General features: G+C 42.2%; 1 protein-coding gene across 4 annotated transcripts in view; it reads left to right on the top strand.

Annotated features, from left to right (window-relative positions):
* The window catches only part of SLC6A20 (solute carrier family 6 member 20), a 441,916-nt gene that overhangs the window by 248,628 nt on the left and 176,894 nt on the right, over positions 1-16,394 (top strand). For all 4 annotated transcript variants that reach the window (XM_069216293.1, XM_069216310.1, XM_069216300.1 and 1 more), the window contains exons 4-6: positions 7,767-7,994; positions 8,621-8,731; positions 9,327-9,568. In XM_069216293.1, coding sequence (XP_069072394.1) covers positions 7,767-7,994; positions 8,621-8,731; positions 9,327-9,568 — 581 coding nt within the window. The remainder of the gene's footprint in view (positions 1-7,766; positions 7,995-8,620; positions 8,732-9,326; positions 9,569-16,394) is intronic.

Below are 16,394 nucleotides of genomic sequence, written 5' to 3'. Positions count from 1 at the left end.
ACTCGTGGAGTGTTACCATATAGTAGTGATAATTAAGGGTGAAGAGTTAGCACCCCGTCAGTACTGTGCAACTCATAATGAGGTCTAAAGTCTATTGGCCTGAATACGTGGCTGGCGGTCCGAAAACTACCAGCCTCGCAGTGGCGGTCATACCACTGTGGCTGTGGTGGTCCGACCGCCGCAATACGAGGTTGACGGGCAGACCGACCAACCTCCTTACATCCCCACCAAGATCTCAGATCCCGATGGGCTGACGGCGGTGCAAGTTGTAATCAGCCAGGGCGGTGCTGAACTCAGCACCGCCCTGCTGATTACAACCTTGTTCTCTGCCAGTCTATTCATGACAGTACCACTGCCATGAAAAGGCTGGCAGAGAACAGGTGCAGGGGGCCTGCCCAGCACCCTTGAAATGCGCACTATCTGCTGTGCAAACAGTGCTCATTTCAAGGGTGCTGCTGCCCCCTTCATGCAGCAGCATTGCTGGCGATAATGCTGCCACACCTTTCCCACTGGGCTGACCAGCAGAAACCTTGGTTTCCTCCGGTCAGCTCAGTGGGAAAGTCATGATGGAGCAAGCACAGCATCAACCTCCCCGTCAGGAATTTGGTAGACGGGTGTTTCCGTCAGCCAAACTCCTAATCTACCCTAAATCTGGCTCTGGTTATCATTGGGAAAATGTTTATCCATTCTGTTTGTTTGAGTTTTCTGTTTGTTCCACTACTTCTGCTCCTTCCTCTTCCTCTCACTAGAAAAGCTCCCGCATTGTTAAGATGTGGGACGTTGAATGGAAATTAGTCTGCTTAAAAGCCAACTTCCTGTTCTGGGATGTTTTTTTAATAATCAGTTAATTTGCTCTAACCCCTGCAAGATTCCATGTTTGCCCTTTTTTCCCTCCGCACAACTAGTTACAAAGTTGTTCTGTTGTGAGTAGAGAGGGGGACACAGGGGCAGAGCGTCTTAGAGGCAAGGTGCAACAGTGCTAACGAGAGGTCCACATTGAGAGAATGCCACTTCCTCCAGACCAACTGTCTGCCCCTAGCTCTAAGCTTGCCTCTGCTCCTGGATGCTATCCACTAATCTTTTCCTTCTGGAGCAAGGGTATGGTTGGAATGCCATAAAAGACAATAAAGAAAATCATCTCCCCTTTTAAGAATTACTTCATTTAGGTGTGCTTGTTAAAGGCAACAAAAATCGAATAGATACTGTATTTTGTCTCATTTGGAGCTGAGACTACCCAGGCTCTTCAGACCCTTTAGCCAGTATTGCATTATAAATCTGCTCCACTTCTAGTGTACATCATAACTATCCCAATGGACTGGTATCTGTTGCCACCAAATGCTGCAAATGCAGATGAACCTGCTCAAGGTACACTACACTGTTTGAGTGGGGCCGCTACCACAGTTAAGTTACATGGTCCCTAAGAGAAGAGTGTTATCCATGGCATATTTATGTCAGCTACCTCACAGTCTCTGGGTTCTTTGCTGTATAGCACACACCTTTGACAGCAAATACTGAGCCAGAAGTTAGACATCGGAAGTTACAAGGACCAACACAAGCCAGCAAAGCTTCTGTGATCATTTCTACACAGCCCATCCCAACTCTATAATGATCTCTGCTCTACTAGTAACTTTATACTGACATTTTGATAGTAATATAATTCAGCATACTTATCCAGAAGCATCTTATATGCATTCCTTATAGATCAGCTTTTGCATACTGGGAGATCCTAGGCCAATGCTTTGATGCACTCTTTCACCCTCTCTTTCACCCAGCTTCATCACTATTTAACAAATATCTGGGAGTGGAAGAGAGTAGAGTAGTATAGAGGTGAACACATAGGAGTTGAGGTTCGTCTTTTCCCAGCCTGTGATGGCACCCTTACTTTCCAAACGTTTAAGAACATTATAACAGACTTGGCGCAGGGAGCTCGAAATGGCACATAATTGGACATTGATTGATGTCCTTGAAATATAGGGCAAAAAACGTAGTCAGCCATAGCATCTGCCCAACACAAGCTAATGGAGCATCTGAAGATTCCTCCCTTGGCACTAAAGATAATATGCAAATCTGCAAGCATGTTTGAAAACACTGAGAAAGGAAGGTGTATGGATCTGTTACTTCCAAAATTGTGGGGCAGATTTAAGAAGCCCCCTTGCGCCACATTAGCGTAATTTTTCTGACGCGAATGTGGTTTTAGGTTGGCAAAAACGTGTTGCAGTATTTACAAAGTGGCACAATGCACGCATTGCCCCACTTTGTAAACCCTTGCACCACATTATGCCTGCGCCAGGCATAATGTATGTAAGGGGGTGTTCTGATGTTAGGATGCCAAGACAAATGGTACAGAGGAATCTATAGGATTCTGCTGCACCATTTTTAATGTCATTTTTAACACCTGCCTCAGTAAAACGAGGCTCCAATTGCTTTCAGTGGGTCTCCTTTCACTTGCAGGATTACTGTCAAAATTTTGGGTGCTAACCCTGCAAAGCGCCAAACTGGCATCAACATTTTTGACGCTAGTTCTCTATCATGGTGTGCCATATCATAAATACGGCGCACGCATGGTGGCGTTAGGGGGGCGCAATGGAGAGCAAGAAAAGTGGCGCATCATGACATGATGCGCCACTTTTCATTAATCTGTCCTTTCGTTTGTTAGTTTATTTGAGTATTTGTGTGGTGACCATGTGTGCAGCTGTCCTCTTCACAACAGTTTATGTGAGGTGGGAAGAAAGGACACTGAGGAGACCCAGTCGTAGGAAAAAGAAATGTAGGCAGACGTTTTCAGCCCTTTACAGTACGTGACAAGGCGTGCTGTGAACCTTGACTAAGTGGTTAATGCAGTTCCTTAGAACAGAGCTTTGGAATTGTAAGGATTTACCTCAAAAAACATTCCTCTCTTTCTAGTGGAGAATCAGACTGTTTTGTCTGGCCAATCGCAGGCAACTGGTGAGGTATTAGGCCAGCAATAGTTTTGTGACGTACCCCACTGCGCAGGAATCTATGCACAGGACAGAAGAGTTTGAATTCTACACTTTACTGGAATTCATTATAGTCAATACAGTACTGAAGTAATACCTTATGATTGTTTCAAAACCTAGGGTAAGGAGAGAAGTGTGTTTCATTATTCTGTTAGAAGTTCGTTGTCATTTTGGTGGGAAGGGTCTCAGGCATGAAATTTCAGTAACTGCTATCAGAAAAAAACACTTTGAGAATATTTGATGGGGTGGGCAACAAAGGCAGGATCCTATGTAGAAGGATTAAGCAGTAAAAACAACTTTGGTTACATTGATGGTCTTGGGTACAGGTGATAGAATGTCGCTGAAACAGACTCAGAGGTTGTGGACCTTTTGAGGGAGGATTGGTTATGTGGAGTTTTCTGTCCATAGATGGTAGCAAGAAGAACAAACAAGGATAGTACTTACATACACAAGACACGCTCTTGTGGGTCCAGCTGGAAACACAGTGGCGATTCCTGAGAAAACAGCAATAGCACACTGTCACTGTTAGGCACGAAAGACAACGTATAACACTAGACAAGGACAGGGCTGTAATTGCCTCCTGGAAACCAGGAGCCAACCCCAGTACACAGGAGGACACTTGTACACTGGTGAAGACTGATAGAACACTTACCAGACACAAATAACCAAGAAGAAACGGAAACAAGAGGGAACAAACTAAGAGGCAGAGGCAAGAACTTGGAACAGGCTCAGGCTGAAGCAAAGGCAGGGCTAGAACTGGAAAACAGGGCACAAACTTCTGGCTGGAACAAACAGAGACAGGACTGGGTAACAGAGAGCAGGCTCTGGCTGGAGCAGGCAAGGACATGGCTGGAATACAGGGAGTAGGAATAAGCAGTAAACAGGACTGGGAAACGGAGAGCAGGTTCAGGCTGAAACAAGGCAGGAGCAGAACAGAGAAATAGGGAGTAGGCTTTGGAAGAAACAAACAGTTACAAGGCTAAGAGATAGGGAGCAGACTCTGGCTGGAACAATCAGGAGCAGGGCAGAGAAACAGGTAACAGGATCAAGCTGGAACAGAACAGGAACACAACTGGAACACCATCCGATAAGGGGTCTGTAACACAAGGGAATCAAACTCCAATGCACGACGGGGATCTTGAGGAAATGGCTGCTTATAAGCAGTTCCAAGCTGGGCTGCACAGGAGAGGACTCAGGTGAGTGTAGTTTCAGACACTCGCAAGTCCTGGAGCAGAGGATCTGGTGAAAAGGAGCAACTGGACTTCTCCCATAGAAAACAATGGGAAACAGAATCCAGGCTTTCCTGACTACCAGGCTGTGCATTATGGGATTTGCAGTCCCAGGAAGCAAATGTAGTACTACACAAGTATACCATAGCGAAAAGAGAAACAAATAGGAGTAAGCAAGGGACTCTAGATAAGTGTTCAAGGTGATTCCCAGGCTACCGAGAGTCCCCTTACAGCACCCGCTAGAAATGGGACGACAGAGTTGTAACATGACTTGGCAATGCTAAACCAATGTCCCTGGATAATCTGATATGAGCCTAATGTACGCATGGATGTGAAAGCACTGGTTGTAGCTGTTAAAGATGTTACTAAGAGGTAATACATATAAAAATTAAAGAGTACGGTTGATAGGGCTGTTTGTTGCACCCCAAGCAAGATATAAATGGCGAGAGATAAGAAAGATACCAGGATTATCTGGTCAACTATGTTGATAAGAACAAGGTGGATCACTGCAGAAGAATTCATTAAACTTAAAATGAGTGATGATTAACACAGAATTTGGCATGTGGCCAACAGCACTTCATAATGTTCATAAGAGTGGCTTGGTTCCTTATCACAGCCGAAAACTAGATGAAGTGACTGAGCATTTGAGTTCAAAATAAGCAGAGTATTGTACTGTAAGTGTTGTTTGAATGACCTTTACTACACCTCACAGACTAGCTTGTAGTTAGCAATGGTTCCCAGGTCTGTTTTATTCACCATTCACCTTCAGGATAATTATTAATAGTGAAGTGGAGGCACCAGGTAAGAGATTATTTTTTAAATATCTCTGTTTACTATGGGGAATAGAGTTGTAAACCTATGCATTTCCCAGAGTTACAAGGTGGCCCTATCTTCTGGTTTCATGGATTCAAGCACTTACTATATTTTGCTATAAGCATAACCTTCTGCTTTTACCAGGACTATATTAACTTAAAACATACATTCCAACTTTTATAGTGGATAGGGACCCAAATGCTGCACAGTGTACATACATCATAAACCGCTGTTCACTCTTGAAGTGTCTATAAAGGAGCATTTATCACTATGTATCACCATATTCATCAGCCAGGTACTTAATAGTTCCAGAGCAAGCCTATGAAGTCAATGAGTGAGATAACTGCAGAAGTAAGGTTGCTGCTGGTACAATGGTCTGTAAGTGCTGTAAGATATGAAAATAAATAGGGCTGCATTACCATGCTTGAACACTTTGAAGCTGCATCAATGATCCAAAAACCAATCAAAGCACTGTTTGTTTTGCTATTAATTCTTATAATCCCTTAATTATGATATGTGACACATGAAAGTAAATGACATCAATTACTTTGTTCTGTAGAATGTGAACACCGCCAGCATTATTCTTCTACATAGATTCCATAATATAATGGAGTAAAAAAATATAGTCAACAGTCTATCGTTCCCAAGAAGAGCAAAATAGACAACATATATGCTCTCCTATGATCTCAGCATGTGCATGTGTAGGAACGTGTCCTTCAAGTACAAGATAGCTGAGTTGTGTGCTGTGATATATAGGTCCAATGAACTTTTCAGCAATTTTGTTCTCTCAGTCCACAAAGACATCCACTGTGAAACCACAAACACTTAAAAATGGAAACACTAAAATAAGCAATTGTTTGGTCAAAACTTGTGGAGCATCGCAGGTTCGGAACTTTGCTCAGTGAGTCCCAGAATGACTTTGATCACAGCTCCCTTTAACTGCCCACAACGCAGCTGGCATCAAATAGAAGGGAGGTTAGTTTCACTGCCCATAGCAGTGACGCAATGGTGTACAAATGTTTCCCTAAATCTATTGTGTTACATTTATGCATTCTTTGGTCCTAGACTCAGTGACGTAGCGTGGGGGGTGCAGGGGGAGCTGGCCGCACTGGGCACAACATCTGGGGGGGGGGGGGGCGCGCTCGCACTCGCGAGTGCTAAAATCCACGGGTTAGGGGGCGCAAATTACTTGCCTTGCCCCGGGTGCTGACAACCCACGCTACGCCACTGCCTAGACTTGCTGCTATACTGAGGTATTTTTCAAAGACACTCTATTCGTGTTGCAAAGGCAAATTGGCTAACTTAAAACTGCTTAACTGTCTATAAAATCTATCATCAACTTCACTAGCGACCAGAAAGGAAAAATGAGCGAAACATTAACCTTATGTTTATCATCGCCTACTAAGATCCTTCACTAAGAAGTCTTTAATTTCAGCAGATTATGCTACTTTCAGGTTTTAGTTTATTAATCATACTACTAAATATTCCTTTTTTTCATACAAGGTTTTTTTGCTTATTGTTTGTATTGTTTCATCACTCTTAATATGATCCTATCATATAATATTTGAAGTTTTGGTATAATTGTCCTTTATATAATTATTATTGTATGGATGTTGATACTTATTATATCCAGCTATTACTTATTCTTCTTTCTCTTTCTTTCCTTCTTTCTTTCTTTCTTTCTTTCTTTCTTTCTTTCTTTCTTTCTTTCTTTCTTTCTTTCTTTCTTTTCTTTTCTCAAGCTTTTCTCCTTTCATTAAAACTTCTTTTTTTACAGTGCCACAGTTCTTTTTGAATACAGTTGTCTATATTATTATTAAGTATAATCTATTTGTACATGATTTATTTGACTTGTTGTGATCGATTTTGTTATCACTCCATTTACTTAACAAATTGATATTCCCGAATTGTTGTTCTTTAATAATATTTATTTTAATAAAGATTATTAAACTTAAAAAACAGCTGAACTTGACTTAGCTGATCCCTCTATGATGTGTATAAAACTTTTCGTTTGTTAACCTACGCGTTTATAAGTCTTTAGTGAATGGGTCAGAGATCTGATTTTAAATAGAATCCAGTCAGGTGTCTGAAGATATATAAGTAAATAAGCACTTTCATACAGCAATTGATGTAGAGGACACATTCTGGGTGGTTCAATTATGTACTCAAAAAGAAAACCCAGGTGAGAATTTAAAGTAATAACTCCTGACTCCAAACTCTACTGACACTCCCCCACGGTCTCCATCAGCACTCTGGTAGATGAAAATGTTCATTTGCTCCTATTTGGTAGAATATTTTCCCCTTTTATTACAGGCATTGAGCTTGCCAGGATAGAAATGTCCTATTTAGCTTGCAAAAAGAAAATATGAGCAGTTTACCTTTGTAATTTTAATTGTATGTTCATGAAGATCACCATTAAATGCCAAATATTATGAGATTGGAAGATCATATTAGTGGCAAAAAAGTCTCCGGTTATTGAGGTACTGTGATCGGCCTTGCATCCCTTTGGCTTACTGCACTCTCACGTGCCCATCATCACATGACATAATGATAGGCAGGTCATGTAAAAGTCTTGTGTTTAGGTAAGTTGAACACACATGTGCAGAGCTTTGGATGTAGGTTTTCCATTATGAAATTGAATGTACATCCTAATGCTTGTAGTCGTGCACTAAGTGTATGTCCCTTGTGTTGATACCCTGCACTCCCTCAAACTCTTTGCACGTCTGGTTTTCTCTGTACCCTGTAGGATCCCCTACCTTGGTCTCACTGCCCGTTGAACAGCAACCTTACTGGTTACGTGGAAGAATGTGAAAAGAGTTCTCCAACTCAGTACTTCTGGTACCGGGAAACCATTAACATTTCGCCATCCATTGCAGAGAGTGGCAGCGTCCAGTGGGAGCAGGCAGTGTGCCTCATCCTTGCATGGTTTGTAGTGTACCTCTGCATCGTCAAGGGCACTGAATCTACTGGAAAGGTAAGCACTGCCTTGCACAGTAGTTATGACTCATAAACATCTTCGGGCTCGAAGGAAACTGTTCAAGCCATGTGAATGCACAATATTGTTAAGCAATAACCATCTGCATTGATGTTCTCTCAAAGAGAATCAACCTCTGTGGAGACAGGCTCTCCATAAAGCCCCAATTATTAGAGCTCAAATTATAACTGGTGCTGCAAATTTTGCAAAAATAATTATTTCTAATAACTTGCATGTTTGTAGTTAATAACTGAAACTTTGCCGGTATTTTTCCACCGTAAGAATACACAGACTTAGAAATCTAAGTGGGAAGAGTGAAAGTGTATTCAAGGAGGGAATGGAGGGGAAACAAAGCAAAACTGATGGGGTGTAGGGCAAAGGGGTTCCTATGCAGGGAGCACGGGATACGGCTCACCATGTATGTATCATATAATGTCACAAAGTGAAACTTATGTTATATAATGTAACAAATATGTTATGCTGTGAATTAAATATGTCAGAAAAACAAATATGTATTTTTACATACAGAAACTCGGATTTCAAATAATGAAATCTACATGTGATATAATGGTGTTTCTAAGGAATGGTAAATGTCTCTCCTATGTCTTTTGCTATCTTTGTTGCAGGTTGTCTATGTTACAGCTTCGTTGCCCTATCTTGTCCTTATAATTTATTTAGTGAGAGGGTTAACATTGCATGGAGCAGTGAATGGACTGACGTACATGTTTACACCAAAGGTACGGACATAATATGTTTAAAGTTAAATATCTTACCTATGATTAGAACACACAATCCAACTTAAACCTGTAGAGCCAGTCATGTTTCATAATTAAATGGGACATTTCATAGGCTTTAGAAATGGTATGGGTAGGAGCTAAGGTAGGAAACAATAGCAATTGCTATAATTGGTAAACATTTAAGCTGAACTTTCCCTTGAGCTATCTCCTCAGGCTGTAATCACTGTCATGTAATGCATATGGAGTTGGCAACCTTATGAATTGTTTTAAAGAACAATACATAACATGAAAAAATTAGCCAAATTTACATGTAATGATCAAAATGTGTTTGGGTGGTGGTATCTTGCGGCATGGCTCGTGTACGGAAGTCATGAAAAAAACTGGTAAGAGACTGGTTTGAGATTGATTTGTGTTTCAGCCATGTTTTTTACTGTTCCTGTGGGACATTTGCTTTACAAATCAGTGTAATGGCCACAAATACGCAAACTTCCAATATTTTTATATTTCGTTGCATGACAAAGATTTTGCCAGGGCCTAAGGTATGGACAACGCTAAATTTGGTTCTTTATTCCTCTTCCAAAACTTCTTTGCACAGCTTGAGCAACTTGCCAACCTAAAAGCTTGGGTTGATGCCGCAACTCAAATATTTTTCTCACTTGGGCTTGGATTTGGGAGCCTGATCGCATTTGCTAGCTACAACGAGCCGGATAACAACTGCGAGAAGCACGCTATCATCGTCTCTTTGATCAACAGTGGTACATCCATATTTGCCAGCATTGTGACTTTCTCCATTTACGGCTTCAAGGCAACCTTCAACTACGAAAGCTGCCTGACCAAGTAAGGAGAAAAATACATTTTTTTATGATGTTGCATTTGGAAGTATGGTGCATTATGTGGTCTCGGAAGAAAGATTCACAGATCATTTCTATTTAAGGATTGCAAGCAGGCTATTCTTGTTTTAGTGCACAATCTGAACAAGATGTTGAAGTTCCTAGTGTCTGTCATATTGGTTCACTATCCTTTTTCGTGTCTCATTGAGGTACTTGCATGGTGGGAAAGCAGCAAAAGCCTCACCCACACCTTCCTTTACTTTATAAATTGTCTCACCTAGATGCAGTTTTTAGGTCGAGCCTAGGCAGTGCACATGCGCTGTCTCTCGACATGCTGTAATTTACTTCTGTGGGATTTCACCACACCCATCACATGCCCATCACTTTCATTCGTTCCTTGGCCTACCTTGCAATATTAATTTGGTTTCTTTGGTAAATGCTTTACTTTTGTCCCACCTTGTTTTGTGCCCCAATGGAGACTAATCCTGTTACATGGATTATTGCACAATCGCTAGTGTCGGCACACTACTTTTTTCTTTTGCCTCAGCTTCTTTTGTTAGTTTCCTGCATATGTTCCGCTCTCTATCCACAATGGTTCGTTTTGGCACTCAGCTGATGCCATTTGTTGCCAACAAGAATGTAGTTGTGTAATTAAAAAAAGTTGAATTCTTGATACGCTTTGCTTCATGTTTCATGTGAATGATAACAGCAGCATTTTCCTTGCAATTCTTTTACTCCTCCAAATGGCCAGTGCCTGCCCCTTTAACAATCCTCAGTGCAGTGGTGCAGCCTCCTCTCACACTCTTTTCTCAGGGATGAGGCTGCAGCTGCTCCTCCTTGCAGACTCCTCCTTCTCCCGAAGCTCGCAGACCTCACTCAGCCAGACCCGCAGAGGAGCAGTGCCTGCGGGAGTTCCAGGCAGCCCCATCGGCCACTGCCTGCCTCAAAGAGACCGATGGCACTCTGGTAGCCCATGCAACTCTGCCTGGAAAGGGCCGGGCAGCACTGACCGCACGGTTCCTGGGTTCTCTGGGGGTAATGTGAGGGACACTGCGAACGCTCAGCCATAGGAAGGACGGTGGGTCTCTAGTGGCCTGGGATTGGCTGCGTGGATCTCAGTGGAGGAAGGGAGGCCTCCGACTGGAAAAGGGTCGGTGCAAGCTTGGTGGTTCTGCGGGAAAGCTGCGAAGGGGACGCCGCATCTGTTAAGTGGCATCCTTCTGGAAGGAAATGCTTATGAGCGTCCACTTGTAGCTGCTCTACCAATCTGGGCCCATGAACTGCTCTTTTCAATGAAGGAATGCTTCATTTTAGAAGCAGATTCTGCTTTTAGGGACACATTTTCTAGTTTGACATTGAAGGATGCCCCTTCCCCTCCTTCATTCTAACCTTCCTTCGCTGAAAGACGTGTTGCCCATTAAGTGGTCTGTTGACATCAGATTATTTTGGTTCAAATTTTGGCTTCCCCACATGTCCAGACTATTTGATTCAGGACAAAGCAATTTATCTCTCTGCTTCTTGGTTTCCCTGTAGCTAAGAACAGGATCTAAGCTAAAAACAATTGAGTGGTTAGTTTTGCTCTATGAAATCTAGGCCCGTATTTATACTTTTTGACGCTAAACTGCGCTAACGCAGTTTAGCGTCAAAAAGTTTTGCGCCGGCTAACGCCATTCTGAAGCGCCATGCGGGCGCCGTATTTATTGAATGGCGTTAGCCGGCGCAAGCAGACCGGCGCTGCCTGGTGTGCGTGGAAAAAAACCACGTACACCAGGCAGCGCCGGCGTTGGGAAAAATGGCGCTAGGGCGTCTTAAAAATGGTGCAAGTCAGGTTGACGCAAAAAATCGCCTCCACCCGATTTGCGACATTTTTAACGATGCCCAGACGCCATTTACATGACTCCTGTCTTAGTAAAGACAGGAGTCATGCCCCCTTGCCCAATGGCCATGTCCCCTGGGCATGGTCATTGGGCATTGAGGCATGTAGGGGGGCACAAATCAGGCCCCCCTATGCCAAAAAAATAAATAAAAATAAAAAAGAAATTATACTTACCTGAACTTACCTGAATGTCCCTGGGGTGGGTCCCTCCATCCTTGGGTGTCCTCCTGGGGTGGGCAAGGGTGGCAGGGGGGGTCCCTGGGGGCATGGGAGGGCAGCTGTGGGCTCATTTTGAGCCCACAGGTCCCTTAACGCCTGCCCTGACCCAGGCGCTAAAATCCGGCGCAAATGCGGGGTTTTTTGCCCCGCCCACTCCCGGGCGTCATTTTTGCCCGGGAGTATAAATACGACGCATTTGCGGCGCAGTCATTTTTTTAGACGGGAACGCCTACCTTGCATCTCATTAACGCAAGGAAGGCGTTCACGCAAAAAAATGACGCTCTTTCCTCATACTTTGGCGCTAGACGCGTCTAACGCCAAAGTATAAATATGGCGTTAGTTTTGCGCCGAATTTGCGTTGAAAAAAACGACGCTAATTCGGCGCAAACGGAGTATAAATATGCCCCATAATGTATACATTTTTGTCTGTTTGGTTCCCTTTAATGTTTTTGGTTTCTTGTACGGTTCTCTAGTCTCTTTTTACACAGCATTGAGAAAGCACTGCCCTTGTGGCTTCTGTTGTGTGTGTTGATGACCTTTGACCTGATGCTAAAAACACACTTCAGTTGCTAGGGGAAGCGATGCTTGGCTTCAGCATCACTGAGGGCAGCAAACACTGGGCCCATCTCCACAGGCTGCTGGTGCACAGTCTTCGTTTTCTTTTCACCCCTGCCCTTCCTGTCTGCGTAACCACGACTGACTGTGTCAGAACATGAGTGCCCTCATAGTCATATAGAGGTTATTGCTGCAAGCCAATATTCTATATCAGTAGTTCCAAACCTTTTGAGTTCTGGGCACCCTTACATTATCATTATCATTATCATTATTATTACTGGAACCCGGGGACCCCCTTTGAATCATTATTGGAATCCAGGGACCGCCCCACTGAGTTATTACTGAAAGCTGGGGACCGAATCTGATAATATTATTTAATTTTCTGTGCAGTCGCGGACCCCCTGAGGAGGCTTTGCGGACCCCCAAGTTTCCTCGGACCACAGGTTGGGAACCACTGTTCTATATTACAGGGAAATTTCCTATGTGACCACTATTCAATTTCAAAATGCGCAAAATCTAGTGCAAGGCAAGAAAATGTTGCCCTTTCCTTCTTGTAGTGCAGCAACGACAGTGCATACCTCGAAAAAAACATGGATAGCGAAGAAAAATCTTATAGATATTTGTGGTTTCATGCTATTGTACTATGTTTGGAAAGCGTGTTGGACATTTACGCGGCCTCCAGGCTTTGGTTTGGTGATGTGTATTTCTTATGAACACATGTAACATGAAATCAGTAATATACTATGTATCAGCTGGGGAGATCGCTTTGATTTACAAGGATTCCATAATGTGCTGCATGGCTAAACACTTATAAGGTCCCAAAGGCGAGACCTATTGGCTATGTCAATGCTTGTTATTTGATGGTGCAATTGTAAACTGAAAACTCAGTGAAATCTATGCTAATGCCCTACTTATTATTATACAACATGTATATAATTCCTTAGTGAAAACATGTGTTTGACTATTAGAATGGGACAGGCCTCTCTCAGATTCCCCAAATTACCTGCTTCTCCTACCCCAAATATCTGATTCAATTTACTGGCCGTCCCCGCATTGCCCTGCTCCCCTTTACAACTAGCTCTGAACCGTCTGTGCACAGCCCTAATGGAAGACGTACAAAACCTCAGATGAGTAAACAAAAATTGTTAACTGAAGTTTCAGTATGATATACTCAGAACACCTTACTTCTGGTAACAGCACGCAATGGTGTGTAATTCCAAAAAAATAATAATTTTAGAAATGCATGGTTAGGGGGAGTGGCATGACACCAGATGAGATGCATCAGGCATTCACAGGCTTCAGTAGTAACTTCATAGACAAATCAAAAACGTGCGCTGTAAAAACAAGCACTGCATCTGAAAAGAAAAATATATAAATTATAGGAAGTCTGGCCGTGCACACGACTCCATGTTCTACTTCATTATTTCGCAAGCTTTAAATGCTTGTCATGATTCCACACAGAGCTGTGTTCTACCCAGCTGCGTCTTAATGTTGTTTTCACAGAAAGCTTGTGAGAGTATATTTTCTCAACATCAAATGAATTCATCATAAAGGAAATGCTCATAATAGCCTGCTGATCGGCTTTGATTATATTTAGTGTTATTCTCCATTGAATCTTGTGACCATTTCTAGTGATTCCAAGGTAACACCTTACTATTTTTAATTTTTGATTTTATTTGATGAATATCCATGTATTGCTCCATTGCTGCTATAATTAACGTAGTGTCTTGGATGTATGGTGTCCCAAGGGTAACCCCATAAAAAGTCTAAGGGCCAGATATAAGAGAAAATGAGGGAGTGTGACACTGTGTCAAATTTGGCAGCGTCGCGTACTGTCATTTTCAAAACACAGGAATGTGCCGGATTTACTAGAATACGAGGCACTAGAATACGGTGCATTCCTGTGTTTCCTCCTGCTTCAGTGCTAAATGTGCTGCCGTGTACCATAGTGCAAGGATGGCTACATTGAGGGGGAGATTGTTTTTGTGCAAGAAGCAACACCTTCCTACACAAAAACAATCTAAATGGTGAATTGCTCTTTCTATGTGTGCTGCAGAATTCAGCACACATAGAAAGAGCAAAAAACGAGGAGAAATTAAAACATTTCCCCTCGTTGCGCCAAGGTAACGCCACCCCTGGGGCGGCGTTAGATTCTGTGCTGCCTCAGGTTTATGAAAACTTGTAAATCTGAGGCAGCGTCAAAATACAATGGGTGTTTCTGTGGCACACAGCAACACCCATTGCACGCCCCTTCCATGCAAAGCGCTGCGTGTGAAAGGGCCGTATTTACAAGGTGGCGTTAAGCCACAAAAAGTGGCTTAACGCCACCTTGTAAATACACCGCAGCCACCAGAGCGTCACGAAAAGTGCCTCTCTGGTGGCGCTACGGGCTCTTAATTATGCCCCTAAATGTTTTAATACATCCAAACAATATGCATCAATAGCCCTTCAGCAAAAGCCAACCAAAGAAGCTATGGGTAGGTGATATAAATAAATATATCTATATCTATATATGTGTGTGTATATATATATATATACATATATATGTACTCACCAGTTTTTAATCACAAAGATGGTGTGGCTTCATGTCCTAAACTCGTCAATATTTAACTGATATCATGAGTATGAGGATAATGGCAGATTGTTCCTCGTAGATGCTTTTTCATCAAAGTTCATTTAACCATTTTAAATTTATATAGACACTACATAGTGTCATGACTTTCTGGAATAATATTAAATGAAAAATGGTCTTGATTGACAATGGACATTTTATTATAGCTAGTGATTCTAATCAAATATTTGACCCGTGCCTTAATAGTAAATCTCTGCATGTTTGCCCAGATAAATCACAGAAAGCATTTAACCCTATAGCTCTTTTGGAATCACCGAGAATTGGCAATCCTGATTCCAGAGATGATTACTATTTATTCTAATTTCCATGGATTTTTTTTTATCACAAATACAGTATATTTTTATTAGTAAATTAATTACTGCAAAGTTTGTTATAATCAATTATTATCAATTCAAAAAATTGGATTTATGTTTCAATATTGTGATAAAATCTACTGACCGCAACTGGGTCGGAAAATCTAACGGCAGATGGGGTGCTTTAGTAATTATCTTTCATCTGATCATTTATTTTGCAAGGAATTCTAAACACGTTCACGTTATTTTTGTTATATTAATAAGTTCAAAGATACTTACTTATATAATAACTGAGATGTATATAAAGCTGCATTAAAATATATTGTTATTTAAAGTCTTACAAAAAATTGTCTTGTCACGTGCCGACCTCTGAGGTTCGGTCAACCCCTTTCTACTTTTGAGTCTCGAGAAAGGCCTGCGTTTCTCAGTTAGAGTGCTTAGACTGCAATATTTATTTCACTGGAGCTCGTGCACTTTGAAAGAGCTGCAAAAAGCCAGTAGAGGAGAAAAACTGTAGAGCAGAAAAAAAACTATGGATGCAGACATAGACATGAATGGCAAACAGGAGCAGAATATCCAGAGAGTGGGACAAAGAAGCAGCCAAAAACCTGGAATAACTCAGAGCACTAAAAGAAACAATGTTGCAATGTACTTTTTCTCAGTTCAGTCCTGCTTACATAGTCAAAGGGACACTGGGTGCCTCGGAAGTAATTCAGCCATATTGAATTAAAATATGCTATTGCTGAAAAAGAGAAAAGATTACTTCTTCCCAAATAAATATCCGGCTTGGATTGCTGGTACACAAAAGTTACTGGAACAGTGTCACACAGGACTACAGTCGCGCGACATGAGGATCCTGTTGGACAGTTAATGCAGTGGCCAGCCCGGCTTTAACTTACCAGAAACACGAGGAGCACATACCTTCATCAGCTGCCAAAGAAGAATACCCTGATCAAAAAAGCTGTGAGGGGAGCCTCAACAAGGCATGCAACACAGTGCAACATGGCAAATAGTGATAACTACCCCGGTGATGAAAGGCAGGCAAGATGGCCGAGGAATGGGGGTATGCACCGAGCTGGCTTTTTCCCAAGATCTATCAGAACATAGACACCCTTCCCAATTGATTAAATATTAAAGCCTATTTGGTCTAATCCTGAAATTGCAAATCTCTCTGACAGTATACTCTTCATGTTCTTAAATTAAGGTGGATTGAGAGGCATGGAGGGACGATGTATGTAAGAATGATGAGTAGGTTTTA

Source organism: Pleurodeles waltl, chromosome 2_1 (genome assembly GCF_031143425.1).
Source record: "Pleurodeles waltl isolate 20211129_DDA chromosome 2_1, aPleWal1.hap1.20221129, whole genome shotgun sequence".
Taxonomy (NCBI): Eukaryota; Metazoa; Chordata; class Amphibia; order Caudata; family Salamandridae; genus Pleurodeles; species Pleurodeles waltl.
This window is presented reverse-complemented; position numbering and strand designations above follow the sequence as displayed.